The 23,749-nt window shown below is 46.3% G+C and overlaps 1 protein-coding gene across 1 annotated transcript in view; it reads right to left on the reverse strand.

The window, feature by feature from the left end:
- Positions 1-7,024: 7,024 nt before the first annotated feature.
- The window catches only part of LOC123774809 (ribonuclease H2 subunit A), a 35,681-nt gene continuing 18,956 nt past the window's right edge, over positions 7,025-23,749 (reverse strand). Inside the window, exons 4-7 of the mRNA XM_045769436.2 lie at positions 14,162-14,260; positions 12,756-12,837; positions 9,076-9,199; positions 7,025-7,637 (exon numbers count right to left, since the gene is read on the reverse strand). Of these exons, the coding sequence (XP_045625392.1) occupies positions 7,475-7,637; positions 9,076-9,199; positions 12,756-12,837; positions 14,162-14,260 (468 nt within the window). The 3' untranslated portion in view covers positions 7,025-7,474. The remainder of the gene's footprint in view (positions 7,638-9,075; positions 9,200-12,755; positions 12,838-14,161; positions 14,261-23,749) is intronic.

Genomic DNA, 23,749 nt, shown 5'->3' on the forward strand with positions numbered 1-23,749 from the left:
GGAATGTCATCTGCCTTTAGTTGTGTCTTGATGTCGTCTGCAATAATGTCTACATGTCTGCACTAATGTCTACAACATGTCGGATTACATATTTCGCTATTCGGTTCCCCTAGTGGCAGTATCACCGAGTGACGCAAAGTAGCATCTTTGTACCCACAGATGTCAGTAACGTCTGAACGCTCTAGTTCCTCGCTGTGTTTGTGGTCCACTGTGATTAAGTTCCTTTGTTTATTAGATCTGATATCATGAACGTTGATCTTAAATATATTGGGAATGCCATAATATAGGATACTTTGTGCTCTGCTATTTTCAAAGATACTCCTATCTTCGGATGTACCGTCATCAAGAGCAATGATGAACGTTTGCAAACCAGAACTCGTCCTACCTTGGTTGAGCGGAGGATGTTGATACGCAGGCCACGTGGGGCCGGGATAATCTGGTTACCTCTGGATGCTGGCGGCGTTTCGCCTCTAATCTGTTCGCCTTATGGTGATGTTTACTGTAAAGGAAAACTCCCTCTGGATCCTCCACTAAGACCGGGAGACCATCTAGATATAAATGCGTGTCACGTAACAGTGGTTTCTTAAAAACCTTCAAAGGTATCGTGAATGTTTGTAGGAGACGCTGGGCACACCTCCAGCCGTCGCCATGTTACCTCACGTTCCGAACTTCAAGTAAAACCCGGGTTTGAGAATAACAACAAATATATGATCGCTCACGGCACGATCATATATTTGATCATATAGACCCTAACATCAGTTAGGGAATCGATGTTGTTATTGTTTTAGATTCAGCTACTCGGAACAGAAAGGTCCAAATAGCACAGGCTATGGTGAGCCCGTAGCGGACTTACATGACATAGGAGCGGGGCTATAACTGGGAATCGATGTCTGGGATACTATTTCGGAAAAAGCGAACCAGTATCAAATATAATTTCTAAGTTTGTGAGGAAGTTGGAAACAACAACTTGTGGTTCAAATTAAAACTACTTTAGTAACGAGAGCGTGTTTCTAAAGACTTCTTGCTAATAAGTTTCACTGATTAGCTCAATAACTTGTAGTTATTGAAAAGATCGTATGTAAAAAGTGAACGAGTAATTTTAATTTATTAAAGTGTTAATAGGATATATGACAAAATAACCACGTTTATATAGCCTATCACCTACTCACGTGCAACACAAATACACCATCACCACACCACTACAAGACATAACATACACCAACATGCCGAATACAATTACTACAAGCCGCTTACATTAATACACCGTATACCATCATCACCAAAACTATCCACCCCAAGTCATACGAAACTATATCTTGGTCGGTCGGTCTCAGTCTCAGAGGCTACGTATAGCCCATGCTTCTTGCCCCGCTCCTATGCCAGGTAAGTTACGGGCTCACCAAGTAGCCCGTGCTACTTGGAACTTGTTCCGAGTAGCTGAATCTATAACAACAACTCATTCTCACACACACTCTCACGGTTATTCAAGAGCGCTCATATAAAGTGCTGAAGGTTTCTCTCTTGCACATGTTGGGCAGAGCTCTCGTTTTTACCACATCAGTGCTGCTTCCTTGGATCGCGGTGTTCGCAGGTCGCCCGATGGATCACACCAGAATGCAGATGGCCTAGATTTTTTTTTAGCATTAAAAGTTTTGGGTATCGATAGCCTAGTTTTCCCGTATTAATATTTTCTTTGTAATAGTAGAGCTTGGTTATCCTATAAAATATTTTTTGGAATCCAAACAATTTAATTGTAAACGAAATGTGCTTCCCTGCTATCGTACATATGAGAGTTAAGGTAACTGTACTGATAGTATTTTCGGACTTAAACATGGATAATTTCAACGTTATTATATATACGCCGTTTGAGTTCTCAGGCTACCACTAAATTTACCATATTATATTACGAATTCCAAAAATCACCACTAAACATAAAATATGCAGACGATGAGTCACAATAACGTGGCTGAAGAGATGATTACCAAACCACACACCAGAAGATGAAGAAACGACTATGTTTCTGTCCGTCCTGGACCATTATCAAGCCGTGTTGACCATTATCAACACGACTTGATAATGGTCTAGAACTTCGTCGTTTCTTCATCTTCAGATGTGTGGTTTTGGTCATCAAACATAAAATATTATAAAAGTAATTATCGTAAATTACAATATTCATAAATTACAATGGGAAGTACTGTTTGTTATTTGTATGGGGAATTTCGAGGAGTGAAGAATTCCAGTCCACGCAGAGGATATTGAGGACCCATGTGGGAATGTGCGTGGTGGGCGAGAGGGACGTGGAATGTCTCTGGATCTGCTTACGAAGCATCTTGTAATGTCGCCCAATTTTTCAGAAGCAGGTTTTACCTCCGTGTCTTGGCGCCTGAAGGACCCCCTGGAGACAGTTTACAGCGTCTGGAACCTGCCAGTAGAATTATGAAGATCGCCAATCTCCGCCTTTTAAGAAATCTCGGCTCGGCTGGTTTAACTGAGGGTCGAGTTGTGGAAAGGTTGTAGTAAAGGAGCGAGAAGACCTCAAGGACATGTGTAAAGCTCACGCTGTTTTTATGGAGCTAAAATCCTTACAAAAACAAAAGTAAATCAAAAGTATATTATGGAATTAAAACAAACAAATTAGCTTATAATTGTAATTTTTGGGGTAGATTTTTTTGTAGTTTAATTTAGCTATACAACCATCGTCTTGTAAAAAAAATCCATTTGTACCAAAAATATGCAGGCAAATGTGGGATATATAGCAATGTTTCCAGCTTCAGATGCGTCAGTGACTAGAGCCTGTGCTTATGGGACTTAGGAGACGTGAGGTCTAGTTCGTTATGCCCAGTATGTGCATGACTACTTTCAGTGCATTCCACTTGCTGACCGTCCGAACATGATCCAAGTATTTTCTGACATTTCTTCAACACATTTGCATTTTCAGCTTACATTTATGTCCACTTCTACTTTCAGTTAAACGAGACTGTCTTTGTCCACAGTGTCAATTCTCCCCAGCATCTTGGTTCTGATAACATCCTTCAGCTGTTTCTTCTATCATAACGGCTGTGGGGTTTAGTTCTGACAATTATCTTGCTAATAACCTCTGTATTTGTTATCAATTTTGGTTTTATGCTTCCCAGGGTGCGTAATCTATAGGTCGGTACTACATATTCCAGGATTTGTCTAGCAAAGGTTGTATAGAAAGAATCTCTTGAAGGAATCCTTATTTAGGTTTTAAGTAACACTGTAGTGTTTGCCAGCTTGCTATATGCTGGTGATGTTGTGGAAGATTCGTGCTGCGTTAATACCTCATCCTGGAGTTCGCACTGCGAGAAGGGGTTAGATTCTTGTAACATCTCTAGACATAGTTTGATATACCTTTAATACACGCTCACAATATTACTTGAACAAGTAACAGTAGTTTTCGATAAATATCCACTTTGTGTTTCATTCAGAAGAATTTTATTTCACTGTGTACAGATGTACAGTATCTGGCGTGTAACAATATATCCAATCGAGGCTGGAAACCCTTTGATCGGCGTCAATAGTATGACGAAAACATCAGAAATGCAATTTAATAAAAAACACGATCGCGAAATCCTGTTACACTCACTTGCTTTGAGACACCTTTACTAACAACCTATTATCTTTGTTTATACCGAAACAAACAACTTTATACCCGGGACTCTGGAGCCTTGTAACGAGACAAGTAAACTAGACAAGTCAAGCAAGTAATCAGTAAACAAGCCAGTAGGTAAACCAAAGGTGTACACTGTTAAGGGAGCGTGTACAGGCAATACACATCGTCTTGTTTGGGATACTTAAGGACCCAATAAACAGCAGGAGTAAAACTTTTACCACCGCTCTGGCCCAATTTCCTTCCCCTTAACGACTCTACGGCGGTGTTAGATTAAACCATTAGCACACACACACACACACACACACACACACACACACACACACACACTCATGGTGTGTACCATCCACTTGTGTACACACACACTCATGGTGTGCACTACCCACTTCTGCACACCACGAGTGTGCACAAGCGCATGACTTCAACTATGTTCTCAGATATACAATGTTAATGTGATTTCTTAGCGCATTGGGAGGGGTCAACCTGTCCTCTTACAAATTACGTCTGAATTTAGCCGTTTGCCCGAAAACTGACAATTTGAAAATGAAAAAAATGAAAATAAATTTGGGATTTTTTTTTCCAAAGCAGCAAGTTAAGGGTCCTCTGGTAGGTTAGGAGGGCAGGAAATTCTCCTAAAGTTTCAAAACGTCATGAAAAATGTTAATTGAAAGTGTCCTCTCCTAACCCTACAGACCAAGCCGGAGGACCCAAACAGAAAACGGGACAGTACATCACTTTCGTGAGCCGATTTAATTTCAAATTACGTCAGTTTTGGTCATAGCGCATACGAACGAAAAGCGACGTTATTTTGGGTTTCCCCTATCCCGCACCAGAGTGTATACTGGGCGGGGTACTCTCCTATACCACACCAGTGTATACTGGGTGGGGGAACTCTCCTATACCACACCAGTGTATACTGGGTGGGGGAACTCTCCTATACCACACCAGTGTGTGCAGTTTAAGCTGGTAATTTATTATTTTTTACCACAGGCGTGTGAAACCTTGTCTCTGTGTCAACTCGATGCCTCAGGACCCGTAGAGCATTCAGTTGAATCCCAGATTATATGTATGTATCCAGTGCTTTAAGGCGTGTGCTTAAGATTACCCATGGTACAGATTCGAATCTTTTTTCATGGTTACCACTATTATTATTGCTATTAATACTACTATTATTTTCATTATTATATTTGAAACTTAATTTAATATAATTCGAATCAATAATTCTAGAATTTTAAGCGTATCTTTGAAAGAGAGACTGAGTTTATTGCAGGGCAAAGTCTCTTAGTCTGGCTATGGACCACTGTGCCTGCAGGGAGCCGCAGTCGGGTCCACTGGTTGGCTGAGAGAGGCAAAGATCTTATCCGGAAGTGCCTGAGGTGGCATAAATTGGCTCCAGCGAGACTCTGGGTATATTCAAAGCTCCGATACTGTGGGTTAAGCCAGGGGAGCTATGCCACAAAATTAGGCAAAAAGTTTGTGAATGTTCAGTTTTGTTTATATGCATAAATATAAGTAACTCCGTGTAGCTACTAGCTGCCAAAAACACAAGATCATATTCATCACAACTCAGCGGGAAGATCAAGACGTCAGGAAAACGGGCAAGGAAACAGATTACAGACGACAATGGAAGAAGCAAGGGGACAAGAAAGGCGACAAGCAAGAGAACAAGAGAACACTTACATGAAGACTTGATGTTCCAATTTCATAGTAATTTATTTAATTAACATGTACATTCTAACTTAAATTATTTCCTATCACAATCAGAGGCAATATTTATAATATGCAAATAATTAAACATTGATATAAGTTACTTACAATTTACTAGATTCAAAGGAGGGATGGAGGTGACCTCTGGATCCCAGCCTGATGTACCCAGGGGCACCTCTGCTCCTCACCCAAAATGCAAGACACACTGTCCTAGGAACTCATATCCTCTGTCTAGCTCCCACTGTAATCGCCACATGGAACTGCGCGGGGGTCTTTGTTTCCAACTAGTGATCGCATGTAGCTTCACTCATACCATGAGGATGCCTATGTTATCTTCCTCAGATGCCCATTACTGACACAGGGTAAACTTTCCCCGTGTGACATACTGTTACATAGGAATGTTACATTCACCCTACATGGTATTAATATTTGTTTAAGTTGGAAGCACTCCCAAAGAGTCCAATTGTGTTTGTTACATTATGGGTTAGAAGTTTAATGTCAACAGGAAAAACATACAACTGCAAATGATGTTTACTGAGGTACAAACTGTGTTGTTATAAAGGCAAGACGCTTGTTATGTTTACACATACTGTACTGCAAAATATATTTTGTAATTTATTCCCTAAACATTATCTTGGGTCAAATTTGGTATATTCTATTAAATCTATGAACTGTCCCTGTGAACATACGATAAAGGAACACACACACAATGTAGTTTCCAATTTTACAAATGCAGGGCTTGGAAGTCCACCTCCAGGGGCTCGTGTGGCCCAAGCTCTGCTTCGAGAGGCTGAGGTCGTTCTTGCCCTTGCTGTGGTGGTTCTTCTCCGGCTCTGACCATGGCGGTCTCCGGGTTTGGAGTCCCTGTGCCTACTTTTACCAACTTTGAGGTTAACGTCGGAACTGGAGCCCCTATGACAGTTCGTTGTTGCCTTCAACCTCGTTCTGACAGTTCCTGTGACGATGCTGGAACCAATCGTATTGGTGTTTGCCTTTCCATTGTAGACTTTCAGTGCCATGGAGAGGGGGGAAAACCGCTGCCTGGGCGACAGCTTCTCCTCCATATCTACCTACCCTGGCTTTGCGCCCTGGAGAGGCCACCCCAGACCAACAACCAGAGTGCAACTCCATAGTCTCCTATGACTGATGGATGCCTACTACAGGAACCTCAGTACTCAAAAGGTTCCAAATTCAAACAATTTGGCACGCAAATGCTGTGTTCGTGCTCGATGGTTGACCGTTTGCTCTGCACTCAAATGTAAACACATGTAACAAGCATGTCAGTTTCTCTGTAGCTGTTGTTCAATGTTACTTCTCTGTAAACTTTCTTGTATTTTCTTTGATAGTTTTTTATTCTTAGCAGTAACAAGTCACTATGGTGCTTAAGAGTCAAACAAAAAGAAAATTAGCCAGAACCATGACACATGAAAAAAAGAACTCACAGCAAAATATGGTGCACCCATGTTTGTTCTTGCTACAAATATCACTGGACAAATTTCTTGTAAGAAAAGCATCCAGCGAGTCTCGAGAGAAAACAAGAAAAGAGAAAGAACCCCAGAAGCACACTTACCAGATGTTTTTATGGTAGAGGACTTCCCTGCCAAACAATAACATCTCCTTTTCCTCACCACATTCCACATACTAAGTGGAATCAACTCTCCTAAGTGTAGGTAAAGAAAATATATATTTGCACTTATTTCATTTATTTATTGTATTCATGTGTGTATTTTTTGTGGTCTGGAATGGATTAATGTAATTTACATTATTCATTATGGGAAAAAATTATTCAGTATTCGAACAGATAGACACTCAAACAGCCTTCTGGAATCAATTAAGCTTGGGTACCAAGGTTCCATTATACTGTACTAGCTTTGCTCAACTCTGAAGCAAAGAATGCGTTATTTTGAATTACCCCTTTCCTACCTAACCCTCGTATGGCTAACTCAAAACTTAATTTTAATTAATGAAATCCCTGGATATGCACACAAGGCCATCATTTACATTACATAGGGTCAAATTATTCTGTTTTATAAATTCATATAAATGCATACAAGTGGCCAGTTCTAATGATATTATATTAAACACTGATACTTACACACCAGCTACCTTCTTCCATAAAATGATGTTGAAACTAATTTAAAAACTCTCTACAGACTTAAGGCAGCGATCAGTAAAAAAGTGATTCCTCTTCTTGGGCGGAGGAGCAGCTGGACTATCGTCTGAGGATTTAGTTTTCTTGGCAAAGAACTGGAGGACAGATGGTGTTTTTTCTTTCTCCTCCTCATCCTCATCTTCATTCCTGCAAGAAAATGTTGCATTATTAAAACATGTTAGTAAATGAGTACAGCTTTCCCTAGTTAACAAGGCATAGTCAACTGTGGGCGATATTGACATTATGCAAATACAGGTACAGTATCATATATCTGGGATGAAGGAAATTTTAATCTAATCTACTAATAAGTTATGATTTTCTTCTACAATTGCATCATCTCCAAACATAAAATTACTGTATGTATGTATGTATGTATGTATATTTTTTTTCACACTATCTACATCCCCCCCCTACCCACAACCTCCCCATATCCATCTACAAACCCTCACCCTATCCTCCTACACACTCTCCCCATCTCCTCCTCGTCCATACACATGCCCTTCCCTGTTTCCTCCCTTCCTACCCACATACATACCCTTTTCACATTTCCTGGCTCTGTGCCTGTTATGACCCAGCCTAACCAGTTCGGACTGGACATGCTGAGGTCATACATTCAAGTGTCAATGTAATTGACTTTGCCATTAGTCAGTCAATGTGAACTCTAACTTCACTAGAGTTTCTTGACTGTCATATTTCCAGTCATTGTGGACTTTGACTTTTAAGAAGAGTTTTTGACTTTACCATTTGTCAGTCCAGTTGGGACTTAGTTTTTTGGAAGGCAAAGTGATAGTTCACTGACTTGTGTTTATTGATGTTCATGCCGAGACATTACCTCCCCTTTCCCCACTCGGGTTATAAAACATCACCACCCACCTTGTCACAACCTACCAGCCAGTCTTTAGTTGTCAAGTGTACTAATGTTATTAGGTGATCTTGCGTTAATTTACTTCATTGTTACTTGGCTGTGACTCGCCCTTCACATGGATTTTCTCCTGGAGATTTTCTCATCGCTATATCACGATAATGTGATTTCTCTGTGTAATAACGTTAATATTGCAACACTAGATCAAAGAAGCATAGCTAGTTCCTCTTTCTCAAAAGTAATCATTAATCTATGAAACACTGAAAACATCTGATTAGTAGTCAAAGGTGCAAACATTAATATACAAATTTACAATACAATAAAATTGTTAATCCTTTTTTTTCAGGTAAAATTACATTGCAATAGTAAAATGAAACTTTAAGAGTACTGTATAATACTTGATTCGTAATCATAATTTAAAGTTTTAATTATTACCTAAAGCAAAAAATTATTTTGCTATTAAATGTTAAAGAATCATTTTAAGAATCTGAAATTATGATAAATTTCTCTCGATTCTGATACTGATTACCTGTACTGTAAAATGCTTGATTCTTTTGATTCTCGATACCAGTTCCGATTAATTGCCCCATCACTAAGACAAACACAGCAGTTGAATATGTTGTTTAAATGAATTATATCATAAATGTATAGACTGTACAGTACATTATTTTCAACAATAAATACAATCTTGAAAATTAATGCAGCAATACAAATTCCACTCACCATGTTACTGGAATACATTTTTCTTCTATGATTTTCTCTGCAGTGGACCAGGAAAACCTTACAATTCCCGGAAAACCAAATACTTGGTCAAGTGAGTTAATCAAGAAGTTCTTGGTTACAGCATCTAGAAAGGAATAAGAAAGCTGCTAGACTGAAAAAATTATGGGGCAACAAGTTTAACATTATAGGTTTTAAAACTGAAGTTTGCAGTACTGTACTTTTACCATGTAGCCCAAACAATTTTCCAGTCTCAATACTATTCTGAAAGACCCAACATAATTCTTCCTTTCTCCCTGATTATATCTTAGACACACACTCTTTGTGGAACTAGTTGCCTTCACATACAGTTTTCTAAACTATGAGATATTTAGAGTCTGAATGAATGCATACAACACTTGCCAAGTTACACTATCCACTAGCAAATAAAAAAGTATTGTAGGAGCTGCATGTTTTAAATGAATGGGAGCAACTTCAGCAAATATTTATATGGGTATTAGAGGGTGATAAAAAAACCAGTGTTGAATGTAATGAAACACCATTTTCTGGGTGAGCCCTGGAGGCTCCCTGGAGCTTATCGGGCTAATGTATGTTATATTAGACCGGGACATTAGCTATGGAGTTCATACCTACCAGGAACCAGTGCCAGAACCTGGTCCCTTCAGAGAGGTTTCCAGGAGCAATGGCCCTGGAAACCCCCTTGTGGTTGGGGTTTTCCTTATCTGCCATCGACTAGGGTTAGGCACCCAGAAAGGTAGGCATAACAAAACAAACCCCACATGGTAAGAAACTAAAACAAAAAACCAAACAGAGAGGTAGAAATTCCCTACAATCCCAAGGAAACAGGCAAACATCACACTTTACTGCCACGCCGCTCGTCTGCGCAGCCCTCCCTTCCCCAAAAGGGGGAGGGGAGGGGCCTCGGTCCTCACCACGCTGGCTGCCAAGAACCAGTTCGGAAGCTAAGCTTCAACCAATGTGAAAAAAAACGGCGACCGGTGGGAGGGAGGGTTGCCAGGGAGCCTTCGGGGCTCACCCAGAAAATGGCATTTCATTACAATCAACGCTGGTTTTCTGTGGGGAGCCCCTACGGCTCCCTGGAGCTACATACCCAAAGAGAAGGAAAAGAAAGGGCTGACCCAGGAGGCGCCCGCCACAAACTCCGCAATGCGAAGTTGAGACAACAGGCAGCAACCTACAACCCAAAGCAACACAAGAACGCACAGGAGCAGACATGCTCACAAAATAATGGGCGGCCAGGAACCTGTGTGACCCCCAAATCCTCGCACCCGAAATGAGTCCAAGACATCACCAAACATGGCAGCGAAAGTTGCAAATGTCCGAACGGCACGGGCGCAAGGATAAACCGCAGGCTGGTAGACTTAAGAACCCTGCGGACAACATGGGAGACCTGAGCCCTGAAACAGGGAACGAGGAGAATCGGATCAACCCAAAGTGCATCCCCAGCCACGGCACGCAGGTAACGGCGAAGAGCCGCAACCGGACACAACACATGATGCATCTCTGGCTAAACCAACCAAGCATCAATAACCCAAGGACCCCTCCGGAAAGCAGCCGACTCGGCCGTCGCCAGAAGGACGGAGAAAGGCTGCAAATGTACAAACCTACCACCAGTACCAAAGGAGCAGAAAACCCGTGCTGAAGGAGAGCCGGAAGCTTCCCGACCTGACCCGCAGAGGCCAATGCCAACAAAATATGGCCTTTGAAAAACAATCTTGAACCGAAGGGGCTACAACAAACTGAGGAGAGGAAAGATAAGAGAGCACCCTGATCAAGGATCAGGATGGCTCAGGCGGCGCATGAACAGGCAAGAGGTGAAACAAAGCACGAGAAAGTGTGTGGAACAGGGCAGATGTGACGTCCATCCCGAACGCAAGCCGGAGTAGCTCCACTAGCGCCGCACGATACGAGGCGACAGTAAGAAGCATCAATTAACGGTCCTGAAAAAATCAAGAAAGGACAAGACAACCTATGTGAAAGAGAAGACAACCTACGAAGAGCAAGAAAATGGCGAAGAGAAAAGCCAGGAAACGTCAAACTGTCGCCGAGACGAAGCTCGCAGGTGGGACACCATCAACAAAGCCACCTGATCACCATAGAGATGGTGATACACTCGCATCAAAAGACCAGACACAAAGAGCTAAGGAGAAGACCGAACCAGCCACGTACAGGACCGGTCCAACCTGTCGAAAGAGGCGGAGCCGCGGGAAACGTCCCGGGTTCGGACACCTATCAAGCAGCGTCTGAAAACAAAGCTGGGCTGGTCAACAAGTAAGGTTATATTACATTGTTGACACGAGTGTGTCAGTTTATTGTGTTTATTATTGTTTTATTGACACGAGTGTGTGTCAGTGTGTTGTGTTCATTAGTGTGTGTACTATATTAAGTGGTTTCTGTGATCCGGTGTACTTTGGTTTAGTGTAATTATTGTTGGTTTCTGTGACCCGTATTGTTGCGACTCAGCATCTGCATTGCGTATTGTTGCATTGTTCTCTGTGTCCCCGTACAATACATTTTGTGTTCATTTATTCTCGAATTGAACCCGGGGGAGCCCAAACCACCACATTTGCCAGCGGATATACACCACAGAAAGGGCAAAGTACTGCACCCAGACAGAACCCCCAGGAAAACGGCCAAAACGGACCGAAAACTGAGGGACAAGGTGTGGGAGCAAGCATAAACAGACAGGGACACTAGAGCCCAAACACCTGGGCACAGACCCAAACACAGAAAATGCAAAAACCAGTGTAAAAACCAACACCCAAGCGTTCTCAGAGGGACAGAAGAAGGGCAGAACACCCTAGAAAAAGCAAAGAATTGGCAACAGGAGGATAAAACCCATAAAAGTGAAAAAACTCACCCAAAATGCGAGCTCCCACACCCAGGCACATGTAAACAAACCGCAGCGCTGCCCTGTTGGCCAAGCGGGAAAACCCACAGAAAGAAAATGGCCACCAGAAACAAGGAGCCGTGACCGATGCAATAGATCCGAAAACACACCAGCAAATGCGGGAAGTCAACAGACTAGAGGGATGAAAAACCCCGCCAAGAAGCAGAAGAACCAGGCAGGGGCAAACAGCCTCAGAACTGCTAGCGGGCCTCCCCCACAGCCCCGGGACAGAGCCGTCCTCCACGCCCTCTGCCCTTAAAGAAAAGGAAGGGTCCAGGGAAAAGGCAGCAAAGAAAGGGCTGCTGGTAAGACCCCTGAAACCTTAGAAAATATATATATGTATGTATATTATTATGAGCCCCATAATTTTCAGCATAGAGATGTTCCACACATTGAACTATATAAATTCCACAAATTACTCACGTTTGAATAATATTATAGCAAAAAAACAAAGAAGAAATGAACGAGAAACAATAAAATAATTGTGAAACGTTATATTCGCAGCAACTGCCTCCCCCACGGGGTGGCGAGGCTGCGTGACCCCGGGCGCTCCATCGCTCAATGCCCATAATTTGCTCAACTTCCCAGCTCCATCATAGCTGAAGTATGTCACATACAACATTTTTGTTTAATTTCCAGTGATCAAAGACTATTTTAACAATATAAGAAGTGAAAATAATTTTTTGGAAAGAATTTATTTTCGGAGCACCACATGGGTGTCATCAATTTTAGAAGCAGACAAATGTAAGAGCTCAGAAAATCTTTTACTCACCTCCGGGGTATCCACTACCCCAATTGTCAATTTTAATTCCTTCAGGAAATTCCCATTTTTTCAAGGCTCTATCACGTGCAACCTAGAATATGAAACATTATTCAAAATTAAAAAAAATATTATTCCATGAATTGGAATAATAATAAAGGCATTTCTACTAAATCTTTGGAACTATATAGTCATTCCATGCCACATCATCATAAACAAGTGGACGATCTCAGATTTTCATGAAATTTGGCAAGATAGTAGAGGACACAAAGTAATTTGCAAATGCAAAATTTTAGCACCCAGTAATACAGCAGGATTGCCAATGTGAAAACAAATACGACTTCTTCCCCGCCAAAATATGCCACCTACGATTTTTTTATTATTTTTCCTGTGGTCAAGTAACACAAATGAACAGTTTTATAAGATAAATTTTTGTTTTTGTTTTCTTACAACTGGGCATGTTGCAGGCTATAATTGCAAGAGCAGCCCAGGGGTTAAGGCAGTTTCAAGTGGCCTCATATTCTAGAAAACGATTAGAGGAAAAGTTAGCCTCACATCTAGTAATCTACAGACTGTTGGAGTGTTGCCATATCGTTATTGACTTTCACAGGAGTGTTGCCATCTGTAAAATAATTGAGATATTTTCAGGCCGTTACTTTGTAGCTTTAATTTTAGTAAACGGTGAATAATTTTAAGGTGGTATTTGCTTCCTCTCCCTCTTTATTTATCTGTATGTTTGTCTGAGATTTACAGAGCACAAAACAATACTGAATAAGTAGCAAACTCAAATGAGTATACTGCAACAAGAAGAATTTATCTGGCCTAAGATGAGTACAGGTCAGATTGGCGACCTTAAAACTTTGTTACTTTTGTGACGGAGAAGATGGCCGAGTGAAGCTTGAAGACATGAGATATGAAGGTCTCCATGTCTATGGGCACTTTGGATGAAGGCATGGGAGCAGTTCGCTTACCTTACTTGCCACGGGGGCAAGGCCAGGTTTAGGGAACTCTAACCCAGTGGGCAATTAAGTAAGTCGGCTTCCTCTGGGTGGACAGTGGCACCGAGGGAGAGGAGTAAGACCCGAGGGGAGTGCTAGAGTGAGAGAGTGCTGTGGCACTAGTGGCTTGCTATCCCCCAAACTACTATTATCTCTCTCAACAAACTCTAGGCTCCACTACACTACAAATATAGAGAGCTTTTTAAATTCATAAGATTTTAGCCAATGTTCTTGCAGAACAAGAATATAACAAATGCTAAAACTTTAAAGCTTTCTGACATTCATACATTCAGGTTTTGAACTCATCACTGTTTAACATTAAAATCTTCTACACTTTTCTCCTTTTTATATTTGTTATCCTTAGTCTCATTTATTCCCATGATCTGAGGCACTTCAAGCTTAATAACATTAAATACTCACTTTTGCACAGATACTTGCACCAGATACACATGGAAACAGAGCATCAGCTTTCTTCTCAACTGTCACCTTGATTGTTGGAAAGACTTCTTGTAATTTAGCCTGGTACAATGGAAAGAAAATTTGTATAATGATGAAAATAAATTGTAATAATACGTAATGCATAATTTTCTAATTAAATTTTGATTTACAAAACTTGCTACTGGTAAGCTAATACATATCTGCAAATTGGTAAGTGGGTGAGGGAGTTTGATCTACTATAAAATGACTCCTAAGCTTGTGAAAAGCTCCCTTTCCAAGCATGGTATTTTGCCACTTAAAAATACATAAATCCTTCGCACAGTAATAATAATTGTGACTCACATGCAGAACACACACACATACACTGTCGTAAAGGAAGAAGTATCCTTAGCAAGAGACATGTATGGGGTTACATGTCATGTCTGCGGTCGTTACAGTATTACAGATACTACACCACCGCAAACTCCGCAAACAACAAAGGACAAAAAACCAGCGTTGAATGTAACGAAATGCCATTTTCTGGGTGAGGCCCGGATGCTCCCTGGAACTTATCGGACTAATGTACAGTGGTACCTCGGAATGCGATTGTCCCTGTATGCGAGGTTTTCGGAAGGCGAGGTGTATTTACTCCAAAAATTTGTCTCAGAAGGCGAGGGTTACTTCGGGAGGCGAGTTTGGACGCGAGTTTGTTGATACGCGTACAGCCGACCTAGCGCGTTCGTCGCCCCTCCGCCCCGCCGCCCCTCAGTTTATTATTGTCTCGCGCTCAGTGACTACCCCCACATCAATTCTTCTCGCGTATTTTCAGTGTTTTGTTGGATTTTTGGTGATTTGTCTATACAATTTGTTATTATATATCTCACCATGGGTCCCAAGAAAGCCAGTGGTAAGGATAAAGGCCAGAAAGCTCATGTGAGGATGACAATTGAGGAGAAACAAGAGATCATTCGGAAGTATGAGAACGGTACACGTGTTGTTGAACTTTGTAGGCAGTACAACAAAGCCACATCAACAATATGCACTATACTTAAGAAGAAAAATAAGATTATGGGTGCTAAAGTGGCAAAAGGAGTAAGAACATTAACGGCACAAAGACCACAAATACTTGAAGAAGTGGAAAAGTTGTTATTAATTTGGATACACGACAAGGAGTTGAGGGGTGATAGTGTTTCGGAGGCCATTATTTGTGAGAAAGCCAGGGTGTTGCACGAAGACCTTCTAAAGAATACCCCTGCAACGAGTGATGCAGATAAGAAAGAGTTTAAGGCAAGCAGGGGCTGGTTTGAAAAATTTAGAAAGAGAAGTGGTATCCATAGTGTTACAAGGCATGGGGTTATGTGATGTGATTATGAAAGGGGACTCCCCTTCCAAACAGTAACTCCTCTCCTCCTCCCCCCTCCTCACCATCTTCCATACGCCTACAGCACTCGACAGCAAGGTAAGTAATAACTGGAACACAGTTTTGTAGGTTTATTTAGATGAATTAGGTAAATTAGGTATAAAAATTTAGTTTGATGTGGGGTTTTTGGGGTAGTCAGGAACGGATTAATTCAAACCCCTTTATTTCTTATGGAGAAATTAACTTCGGAATGCGAGTTTTCGGAAGGCGAGGCGTCTCCAGGAACGGATTAAACTCTTATTCTGAGGTATGCCTGTATGTTATATTAGACCAGGACATTAGCTAAGGAGTTCAGACCTACCAGGGACCAGTGCCAGAACCTGGCCCCTTCAGAGAAGTTTCAGGGAGCAATGACCCTGGAAAACTCCCTTGTGGTTGGGGTTTTCCTTATCTGCCATCGACTGGGGTTAGGCACCCAGAAAGGTAGGCATAACATAACAAACCCCACATGGTAAAAAACTAAAACATAAAACCGAACAAAGAGGTAGAAACTCCCTACAATCCCAAGGAAACAAGCAAACAAGCCAAACATCACACTTTACTGCCGCGCCGATCGACCGCGCAGCCCTCCCCGACCCGAGAGGGGAATGAGGGAGCTCCGGACCTCACCACACCGGCTGCCTAGCATCAGTTCGGAAGCTAAGCTTCAACCAACGCGAAAAAAACGCAGACCGGTGGGAGGGAGGGTTGCCAGGGAGCCTGCGGGGCTCACCCAGAAAAAGGTGTTTCATTACATTCAATGCTGGTTTTCTGTGGGGAGCCCCTACGGCTCCCTGGAGCTTCATACCCAAAGAGAAGGAAAAGAAAGGGCTAACCCGGGAGGTGGCCGCCACAAAATTCACAATGCGAAGCCAAGACAACAGACTTCAACCTGCAATCCAAGGCAACAAGAACGCACAGGAGCAGACACGCGCATAAAGAACGAGCGGCCAGGAACCTGTGTGACCCTCAAATCCTCGCACCCAAAATGAGCCCTAGACATCACCAACACAGCAGCGAAAGCTGCAAACGTCCGAACAGCACGGGCGCAAGGATAGACCGCAGGTTGGAAGATTTAAAAACTCTGCGGACGACCTGGGAGACCCGAGCCCTGAAACAGGGAACGAGGGGAACCGGATCAACCCAAAGCACATTCCCAGACACGGTACGCAGGTAACGGCAAAGAGGTGCAACTGGACAACACAGGATGCACCCCTGGCCGAACCAATCAGGCATCAATAATCCAAGGACCCCTCCGGAAAGCAGCCGTTTTGACTGTCGCCAGAAGGACTGAGAAAGGCTGCAAACATACAAACCTACCAGCAGAACCAAAGAGCAGAAACCTCTGCACCGGAAGAGCCGGAAGCTCCCCGACCCAACCCGCAGAGGCCCATGCCAATAAAATATGACCTATGAAAACCAAACTTGAACCGAAGGGGCTACCACAAACTGAGGAGAAGAGGGCACCCTGATCAAGGACAAGGATGGCTCAGGCAACGCATGAGCAGGCTGGAGGTGAAACAAAACAGGAGAAAGTGCACGGAACGGGGTAGATGCGACGTCCACCCTGAACGCAAGCCGGAGCGGCTCCGCCAGCACCGCACAAAATGATGCGACAGTAAGAAACATCAAATAACTGTAATCCTGAAAACCCAAGAAAGGACAAAACAACCCGATGCGAAAGAGAAGACAACCTACGAAGAGCAAGAATAGTGCATAGAAACACCAGGAACGTCATACTGTCGCCGAGACAAAGCTCGCAGGTGGGACACCATCAACGAAGCCACCTGATCACCATAAAGATGGTGATACCCACATCAAAATACCAGATGCGAAGAGCCGAGGAGAAGGCCAAACCAGTCACGTACAGAACCGGTCCGACCTGCCAAAAGAGGCTGAGCCGCGGGAAAACGCCCTGGGTTCGGACACCTATCAAGCAGCGTCTGAAAATAAAGCTGGGTCGGCCACCAAATTACCATGAGGACTATTCTCCTAGGGAATGGACTCCAACCGAGCCAGAACCCGAAGCAACAGCTGGACCGGGAGAAGAGAAACAGGTACAGAGCACCACTTGGTTTCCGAACCCCTTGGGGACGAGACCCGTCGGTTAACATGTAAGTTCGTATACGAGAAATTGAGGGGAAAAAATAAACTAGAAATGTAAAAATAAATTTTTCCGAAAAAATTCACGAAAAAAACTCTAGGGGAAAAAATCGACATGTTCATAGCGTAAATGCGACTGTGTTTTGTTTGTACTCACCAATAAGTGAAGTCCTGATCCGCTTTATAAAAGTCCTTAATTGTTCCTAACTGATTATTAAGACGTCTGGCAAACATCCTCTGGATGTTTCCTGCCAGCCTGCAGGCACATCCTGCCTAAAATATACGATGCTGTACTGTACATTTAAGAAACAAATCTGGGTCACAGGTCTGTGGAGTGTGGTTAGGCTTACGGAGTCAGCCGGTCCCTCCCCCACCACCGATACACCTCCCCCTCTCCCCCCACCCCAAACCCATACACACACACACACACACACTCAAAGGTCACGTGGTTCATGGTTCACTTCAACACCCATATATCGCTTCCTGCCTGCCTGCCTCCTTCCCAGCCTGCAAGCCTGCCTGCCTCCTTCCCAGCCTGCAAGCCTGCCTGCCTCCTTCCCAGCCTGCAAGCCTGCCTGCCTGCCTGCCTCCTTCCCAGCCTGCAAGCCTGCCTGCCTGCCTGCCTGCCTCCTTCCCAGCCTGCAAGCCTGCCTGCCTGCCTGCCTCCATCCCAGCCTGCAAGCCTGCCTGCCTGCCTGCCTCCTTCCCAGCCTGCAAGCCTGCCTGCCTGCCTGCCTCCTTCCCAGCCTGCAAGCCTGCCTGCCTCCTTCCCAGCCTGCAAGCCTGTCTGGCTGCCTGCCTCCTTCCCAGCCTGCAAGCCTGCCTGCCTGCCTGCCTCCTTCCCAGCCTGCAAGCCTGCCTGCCTGCCTGCCTCCTTCCCAGCCTGCAAGCCTGCCTGCCTGCCTGCCTGCCTGCCTGCCTGCCTGCAAGCCTGCCTGCCTCCTTCCCAGCCTGCAAGCCTGCCTGCCTGCCTGCCTCCTTCCCAGCCTGCAAACCTGCCTGCCTGCCTGCCTCCTTCCCAGCCTGCAAGCATCCCTGCCTGCCTGCCTCCTTCCCAGCCTGCAAGCCTGCCTGCCTGCCTGCCTCCTTCCCAGCCTGCAAGCCTGCCTGCCTGCCTGCCTCCATCCCAGCCTGCAAGCCTGCCTGCCTGCCTGCCTCCTTCCCAGCCTGCAAGCCTGCCTGCCTGCCTGCCTCCTTCCCAGCCTGCAAGCCTGCCTGCCTCCTTCCCAGCCTGCAAGCCTGTCTGGCTGCCTGCCTCCTTCCCAGCCTGCAAGCCTGCCTGCCTGCCTGCCTCCTTCCCAGCCTGCAAGCCTGCCTGCCTGCTTGCCTCCTTCCCAGCCTGCAAGCCTGCCTGCCTGCTTGCCTCCTTCCCAGCCTGCAAGCCTGCCTGCCTCCTTCCCAGCCTGCAAGCCTGCCTGCCTGCCTCCTTCCCAGCCTGCAAGCCTGCCTGCCTGCCTGCCTCCTTCCCAGCCTGCAAGCCTGCCTGCCTGCCTCCTTCCCAGCCTGCAAGCCTGCCTGCCTGCCTGCCTCCTTCCCAGCCTGCAAGCCTGCCTGCCTGCCTGCCTCCTTCCCAGCCTGCAAGCCTGCCTGCCTGCCTGCCTGCCTGCCTGCCTGCCTGCCTGCCTGCCTGCCTGCCTGCCTGCCTCCTTCCCAGCCTGCAAGCCTGCCTGCCTGCCTCCTTCCCAGCCTGCAAACCTGCCTGCCTCCTTCCCAGCCTGCAAGCATCCCTGCCTGCCTGCCTCCTTCCCAGCCTGCAAGCCTGCCTGCCTGCCTGCCTCCTTCCCAGCCTGCAAGCCTGCCTGCCTGCCTGCCTCCATCCCAGCCTGCAAGCCTGCCTGCCTGCCTGCCTCCTTCCCAGCCTGCAAGCCTGCCTGCCTGCCTGCCTCCTTCCCAGCCTGCAAGCCTGCCTGCCTCCTTCCCAGCCTGCAAGCCTGTCTGGCTGCCTGCCTCCTTCCCAGCCTGCAAGCCTGCCTGCCTGCCTGCCTCCTTCCCAGCCTGCAAGCCTGCCTGCCTGCTTGCCTCCTTCCCAGCCTGCAAGCCTGCCTGCCTGCTTGCCTCCTTCCCAGCCTGCAAGCCTGCCTGCCTCCTTTCCAGCCTGCAAGCCTGCCTGCCTGCCTCCTTCCCAGCCTGCAAGCCTGCCTGCCTGCCTGCCTCCTTCCCAGCCTGCAAGCCTGCCTGCCTGCCTGCCTCCTTCCCAGCCTGCAAGCCTGCCTGCCTCCTTCCCAGCCTGCAAGCCTGCCTGCCTGCCTGCCTCCTTCCCAGCCTGCAAGCCTGCCTGCCTCCTTCCCAGCCTGCAAGCCTGCCTGCCTGCCTGCCTCCTTCCCAGCCTGCAAGCCTGCCTGCCTGCCTCCTTCCCAGCCTGCAAGCCTGCCTGCCTGCCTGCCTCCTTCCCAGCCTGCAAGCCTGCCTGCCTGCCTGCCTCCTTCCCAGCCTGCCAGCCTGCTTCCTTTCCAGCCAGCCTGCCTCCCTCCCTGCCATCATGCTAACGGGTAGTGTGTGTTAGGCTTATCTTCGGGAATGAGCCGGTCTCACCCCCACCACCAACAAACCACCCGCCCCCCTACATCCCATCTCTCAAGGTCACGCGGTTCAACCGCGTGACTACCACTCACTCCCTGCTGCGCCTGCCTGCCTGCCTGCCTGCCTGCCTGTGCCTGCCTGCCTGCCTGCCTGCCTGCCTGCCTGTGCCTGCCTGTGCCTGCCTGTGCCTGCCTGCCTGCCTGTGCCTGCCTGCCTGCCTGCCTGCCTGTGCCTGCCTGCCTGTGCCTGCCTGCCTGTGCCTGCCTGCCTGTGCCTGCCAGCCTGCCTTTCCCTCCCTAATTCTCACTACTTCCATCCCTTCCTGCCTACCTCCTAGCATCTCTCCCTACCTCCCCCTCCCTCTTAGCATCTCTCCCTACCTCCTAACATCTCTCCCTACCTCCCCCTCCCTCCTAGCATCTCTCTCTCCCCCTCTGTCACTGATTCTCCCCCCCTCCTCATTCATACTGCCTCCCACCTAAGTTGCATCGTTCATCCACCCACCAGTCGGCCATCACTGATGCAATGCGTGCATTTGGAGCCAACATGGTGCACAGATGTTTCTTGATTGTGCAGATATGTAAAACAAAAGCACAGAATGAACATTCCAGCCTTATGGCAATTCAAAATAATAGGAATAATAGGCCGTGAATCTGTGAAGTCACAGTGGGCAAACTGGACCATCTCCCACCCACCACAACAAGCCGGCGTGACGCTTGGCGGACCCCTTCCTACCCGAACTTTGTTCGGGTAGCATGACTCCCCAACCCCAATCGGGAAACTGGAAGTTTCGGATAACTAAAGTTCGGAAACCAAGTGGTGCTCTGTAACTCACCCACCCACCGGGGAGGGGGGGGGGGAGACCTGTGCAGACAGCGGCGTAGTGACGGTTGTGACATCATGCTCATTTGCTCGTTTTTAGTTTAGGGAGTTCTGTCCAACAGTTCAGCTTTCAGTAGCAATTTTTAACCAGATAGGGTTCGTTTTGGGGCATTTTGGCGCCTACCTTTCTGGGTGCCTGACCCAGTCGATGGCAGACATAGAATGCTTCCAACCGCAGGGGGGGTTTCAATAGGCCATTGCTCCTTGTGCCTCTCTGTGGGGGGCCAGGTTCTCGCTCATGGTCCCTGGTAGGCCTAAGAACTCCATTTGCTTTGACTGATACCTCTGTGTAATACATTCATATCAGCCTGGATAGCTCTGGGGAGCCGAAGGACTCCCCCCAGAAACACACAAGACAGCTTGTGGAACAAGGCGGAAGTGACATCCATCCTGGACGCAAGCTCAAGTGGCTCCGCCAATGCCATACAATAAGAAGCGACACTATTTGGCACAAAATGCCAATTCAGAAAAAGCTGAACACCATGAAACCAGCCACCTGATCACTATACAAATGGAGATAAATACGTACCAGAAATATCAGATGTATATTGCGGAGGAAAGAGTCAAACAAGCGCAGTACCTCACCCATCTGACCTGCTGATAAAGGCAAAGCCGAGAAAAAATGGCCAGGTTCGGACACTGAGCAAGCAGCGCCTGTACCCATGACTGGGCTGGCTACAATGGGGCCAGAAGAAGCACTCTTCCTCTGTAAGATCCCAGCCGAGCCAGACCCCGGAGCGAGAGCTGGACCAGGGGAAAGAGGAACTGAAACCCCCATTTGACCAGTCCAGCTGAAAAACATCTACTGCAAGCGCCTCGCAGTAGGGGAATGGTGCCATGTACAGAAGACCCGGAGAGAAGCAAATGGGGATAATCCCCATCGCAAAGGACTCAACATGGACTGTCCACTCTGTGGAAAGGGGAAGGAAGTGAGATGGTCCATCGGGACATTGGACACTCCCTGAACGTGAACAGCGCAAAGAGCTAAACCCTGAGAATTCAGCAGAAGAACTACCCAAAGTGACCAGTTTGCAAAGAGGGACGTAGCAAAGGGCACCCCCACTTGATAAAATGAACCATGGAGGAACAGTCCGAATGGAGCCAGATCACTGAGCCCCAAGGAATACAAACCCTCCACATCGCCTACCACATTGTTGCAAACGCCTGCACAGTGCTGGATGCCCGACAAAAAGACAAGCCTCAACGCCCCTGGCCAAACTGGTAAACCCGAACACAAAGCCCCAACCGAGCGCCGAGACGACCATGAAAACATCGAGCAAGGGAAGGGGAAAGGGCTATGGCACCGAACCTCAAAAACCCTGAAGAGGAAGCCAGTGACACAGCAACCAGCTCAGGGACCCTGGGGGGAGGACCTCGTGATCGCGAAAGCGTTGAAGGGGGCTGCTCTAATGATACCAGAACAGCTTCCAGAGCCAAACCCCACCCACTGGATAAACCAGAAGGGCAAAGGTCAGGGTCCCGCACAGCTGCTTGAGCAACTGTCAAGGTATTCAAGGACCCTCACAGCAACAGCCGATGGCAGGACTGCAGCCAAAGCAAGGCCGCCTTAAGAGAAAGAGATGCCATACACAAATCCCAAACAAGACCCAACCAAGTCCGAACCTGGGACAGAACCAACTGGGACTTCCTCCAGCTCACCAGAAACCCGAACTCGGAGACCTGGGAAAGAGCCAGATCCCTGGCTAGCAGACAGACTGGCTGGAAGACCAAACCAACCAGTCGTCGAATAGACCAAGACCCGAAGACTTAGCATATGAAGACGGGCCATCATGACCCAAGTCAAGTGCATAAAAACGCAAGGTGCCAGATGCAGCCCAAAACGGAAAACAATGATGAATACTGTCTCATGCCGAATACTGTCGCTTCGTACTGTACGGTGTTGGCAGAGCCGCTCCAGCATGTTTTCGGGGTAGATGTTACTTCTGCTCCGTTCTACTCTGAGCTTTGCTCTGCTTTCACATGCAATTTTTTACCTCCTACTCATGTGCCGCCAGAGCCTTCCTGGTCTTTGGACCGAGTTCTTTCTTTTCTTTCTTCTCAGTGCTTTGTTATGGCCCATTCGGTCAGTGATTGTTTTCACAAGGCCTTGTTTTTATTGGCCTTGGCTTTTGGGGCTCGGGTTGTGGAGCTTCATGCTCTCCTCCGGTGCCAGGATTGTTGTTTTTTGGCCCTGAGGGTCATTTTGTTAAGTTGCAGCCCTCTCCTCCTTTTCTGGCAAAGAAAACGAGATAACAAGCGGGAGTACTAGTTTGCTTGCAGGGTTGCTAGGTTCGGTTTGTTTAATTTCTAGCAAGGAAGTTTCTTTGCTCTTTTGGGCTGTAGGTAGCATTTTACCAGCTAATTGCTTGTTTTGGCTCGCCTATCTTTCTGGGCTACTGCCCTGGTCGATGGTGGAATATGACAATACTGTAAATTGTAAGTACTCATACGCCATTGCTCCCAGCACCTCTCTGAGGAGACCAGGTTCTGGCTAATGGTCCCTAATAGGCTCAAAACTCCAGTGACTGATGACCCCAAACTAATAAAGCACATATCAGTTCGGTTAGCTTCAGGGAGTCAATGGGGCTTCCCCCAGAAAAGGTGTACTAAAGCACCAGCAAATGAAAGAGTGAAAGAAAAAACCCTGTGACCCCACAACAGCCAACAAGAAGTCAGGGAGAAACATT

Source organism: Procambarus clarkii, chromosome 68 (genome assembly GCF_040958095.1).
Source record: "Procambarus clarkii isolate CNS0578487 chromosome 68, FALCON_Pclarkii_2.0, whole genome shotgun sequence".
Taxonomy (NCBI): domain Eukaryota; kingdom Metazoa; phylum Arthropoda; class Malacostraca; order Decapoda; family Cambaridae; genus Procambarus; species Procambarus clarkii.